The sequence below is a fragment of the Ursus maritimus genome, unplaced genomic scaffold, assembly GCF_017311325.1.
Source record: "Ursus maritimus isolate PB19 unplaced genomic scaffold, ASM1731132v1 scaffold_31, whole genome shotgun sequence".
NCBI lineage: Eukaryota > Metazoa > Chordata > Mammalia > Carnivora > Ursidae > Ursus > Ursus maritimus.
Genome location: NW_024425675.1, coordinates 11,219,849 through 11,223,383, shown reverse-complemented (window position 1 = coordinate 11,223,383; position 3,535 = coordinate 11,219,849). Strand labels below are relative to the sequence as shown.

Here is a 3,535-nt window from a genome sequence, read left to right as displayed (position 1 = left end):
AGATACTATTATCATTATTTATATGAAGGAATAAATTCAGAGAAGTTAAATAATTTGACCAAGTTTACATATCTAGGAAGTGTCGAGTCAGTCTGATTCCCAAATGTATGTTCTTTTCACTCATTATCTATAACAAAAAGTAAACAACACCTATTACTTCAGCTAGAGAAGTTATATATTATCTGTGTACAGAAGTGAGGTTAGGCCACTGTAAACATTTATAAGAGATCGCTGCCTAGCCACAGCAAAAAAAGGAGAGATGGAATAGAGTAGGTAATTTTTTTTTTTTTTTTTTTTAAAGTAGGCTCCAATTCCAGCCTGGAGCCCAACACGGGGCTCAAACTCATGACCATGAGATCAAGACCTGAGCCGAGACCAAGAGTCAGATGCTTAACTGACTGAGCCCCCAAGGGCTCCCAAGAGTAGGTAATATTTTTTTTTTAAACCAGGACCAGTTAAGGCAGTTATAAATGGATAACATTTAAAAAATATAGAAAGTTTCAAGCCACGCCAAGTTCACCAAAACAATTTTTATTTCCAGTGTTTAATTGGGTATGCACACAGGCATGACACAGGTTTGGATTCATTAAGTCCTCATGCAGAATTATATTCTTCTCGATAAAGAAGCCAGTTCCATCCAGGTCACTATCTACACACCTATGTTACAACATTTATATCAAATCTGGTATCTGAAGAAAAGATACACATATAATATGTTCATTTAAGTTACGTATTTTACAGAAAGATTAAAAATTCAAGTCACACAAAACTCAAAAACTGTATTAAAAGTTTGAATATAAAACTCAGAGACCCACCTGGAATGACGAGAGAATGCAAGTTCCGTATCCACCTGTGTTAAAACTGGTAAATGTAATGAAATTTGTTACCAATAAAATGCATTCATTTATTCAATGTAAGTTATCTAATTTTAACGATATGGCACCCTAATAACCAAATGGATTTTTATGATGAGGCACTTTTGTTAGTGATGAAACCAAAAGAACAAATTTGCTGCACACTAATGCCAGCTATTTGCTTCAGTAATCTTGGGTATACACTGTGTAGTAAGTTGCAACAAATACCTTGCTCATTTGTATACAACTATCCAATATATTTTTAAATATATATATATATATATATGTTCTTCTGGCTGTAGTAATGCACTGTAAAGCTATTCCACAGTGCAAAATGATGAAACCAGCCCAAATGAAGGCTGCATAATAACAATTCTGGTACAAGAAAATATTTACAGAGTTACTGGAACGTGTAACAGTAGCTTTTTATTTGCTATAGTGGACATGCCCCAGTTTAAAGACAGGGATGAAACTGCTTTATTGCCTGGGGTTTCAGACAGTTTATGAGGCTGGGCATTATAATGCTGCAGAACTAGCATTTTGGCTCATGTTCTGGAAGCTTTCTCCGTTTATTTGGTCGGGTGACTGCGGTGGTATGGAAAGAAGGGGCCTGGTGGTGGGAGCCACGGTACTGGGAGAACCGCCCGCGGCGGGCAAAGACAAAGGTGCGTCGGCCGCGGCTCTCCCGCCGGCGCCGGTGTTCTCGGGCGCGGGGTCCCCCGTTTCTGCTCTGCTGAGGTCCGAAGCGCTGGTGCGTAAGCGCTCCCTGGCTAGCCAGTCGGAGATGGAGAGGTCCTGGGCGGAGCACTTCGGCTTTAGCCGATTCACCGCCGAGAGCTCGGCTTCCCTCTCCCCGCCCTGCTCGTGCGCCTTCCAGAAATTCAGCACGCTCATCTCGGCCGCGTCTCGGTGGCCCCCGAGCGTGTGCCGGCGCTTGATGTTCTTGCGCTTGGCGGCCTCGGCGCTGGCTTTTTGGGTTCCCACTCCAAACATGTCGTCGGCCGGCGCCCGGGGCCTCAGTTTCAACCGATCGGCGATTTTCGTCTTCCACGTGGGCTCCTGCTTCTCCGACTCGCTCCTGGTGGGCGTTAGCAAACTCCCCGTGGACCGGCCTTTCTTCATGACGTCGAACACCTTGGTGATGGCGGGGGTCTCCCGGTCGCTCTTGGCGTCCCCCAGGCTGCCGCTGTCGGACTTGAAGCGGGCCGACTTCTTCCTGGACAGGGTGTCGCACTCGATGAGCTTGTGGGAGCTGAAGAGCTGTCGCCGGCTGTCCAGGCTGGGCGTCAGGCTCCCCTCGGTGCAGCTGGCCTCGCTGCCTTCCGAGTTGCGGCGGCTCGCCTTGCTGGCGTCCTGCAGTTTCCCTCGGAAGAGCCGGTCCGAGGTCAGAGCCGCGGGGAACACGGGGAAGTCTGTCTCGCTGTCCGTCTCCACCGGCCGGCCCTCGCTGATGAGCTCGCTCCTCTCGTCGTCCGCCTCGTCGCCCCGGCTCTCGGCCACCGAGCGCACGTCGGGGCTGAGCCGGCTGCCGTCCAGGCTGGTGGGGTAGGCGCTGGAGGACGTGGTCGAGTAATCCGACGTGAGGGTGCTCACGGCGGCCAGAAACTCGCCGCGCTTCGTCTCCGGGCTGGTGGACCGCTTGCTGGAAAACCGGGCCAGGGACGCCTGCGAGGAAGTGCTAAGCAAAGTGCCCGAGTCGGAGCCCGTCTCTTCGAAGTGGGAGGACTTGGGGGTCCCGGGCGAGCGGGGGCGCTCTCTCAGCGCTGGGAAGCGACAGCTCGGCGTCGGGGACTTCCTGGGTTTCGCACTGTGCGGTGGGGAGGGCTCCTCCGACTGGGCGCTGTCCTTTCGGGGCGGGGTCTTGTCTTCTTTTGTGGCACCGGGGTCCTTCTTAGCATTGTTTTCTTTGGAAACGGTGATCCTCTGTTTTCTGCACAACGTCTCACTCTCTTTTTTGGATTCTTCTTTAATGTCATTGTGACTGTGTTCTGTGTTTTCTTTCTTAAAAAATACATTGTCCAGTTCGTCTTCGGAGCTGCTGGGTTGTGCCTTTTCTTTTGGCTTTTTCCTCTTGCGACTGGCGGCTGCAAAGATGGAGGACACAAGCAGTTCCCTGCTATACTGATCTTTTCCAGATCCCCAAGAACCCTGAGAGAAATCAGAGAAACCAGACTGTGAACACGAGAACGTTACTGAGATCCTCTTCTGAAAAAGCGTTCCCCCAACACTTCTTACTGAGTCAACTCTACTAACGCTCTAGGAGCACGGACAGAACAATTCTTTATACCTCCTTGTAACCTGTTCCTGAGATAACCTGTTATTTCTGTTTAACTAGTTCCGGTGCTTGGCAACTGGTGGTAGTTAGCTGCTCTGTCACGGCTCATCCACATCCGTCTCTCTGAGACATGCTCTGTGCTTAGAGCTGTCTGGCGCTCCTATTGTTAATTTCCCTGTGTGAGCTGACTTCCCCTGCTTCTGTGATGCTCCACATTCTTCAGGTTCCTTAATCTGGAACACAGGTTTAAGAGCTAATATCCTAACACAGTTCAGTATAATATCCTGACATACCTTACTAAAATGTTATGGCTGACTTCAACTTTCTAATTACAGACGCCCTATGATACACACACTGTATCAGATAAACTCACTAAGGGAACTCTTTGGTCCTCCCTTAGTTCAAA

At 48.9% G+C, this 3,535-nt stretch overlaps 1 protein-coding gene across 1 annotated transcript in view; it reads right to left on the bottom strand.

Moving 5' to 3' along the window:
* Nucleotides 1–515: 515 nt before the first annotated feature.
* ARHGAP21 (Rho GTPase activating protein 21) overlaps nt 516–3,535 on the bottom strand; it is a 141,793-nt gene continuing 138,773 nt past the window's right edge. Inside the window, 3 exon segments of the mRNA XM_040645324.1 lie at nt 516–1,327; nt 1,329–1,375; nt 1,377–3,002. Of these exon segments, the coding sequence (XP_040501258.1) occupies nt 1,309–1,327; nt 1,329–1,375; nt 1,377–3,002 (1,692 nt within the window). The 3' untranslated portion in view covers nt 516–1,308.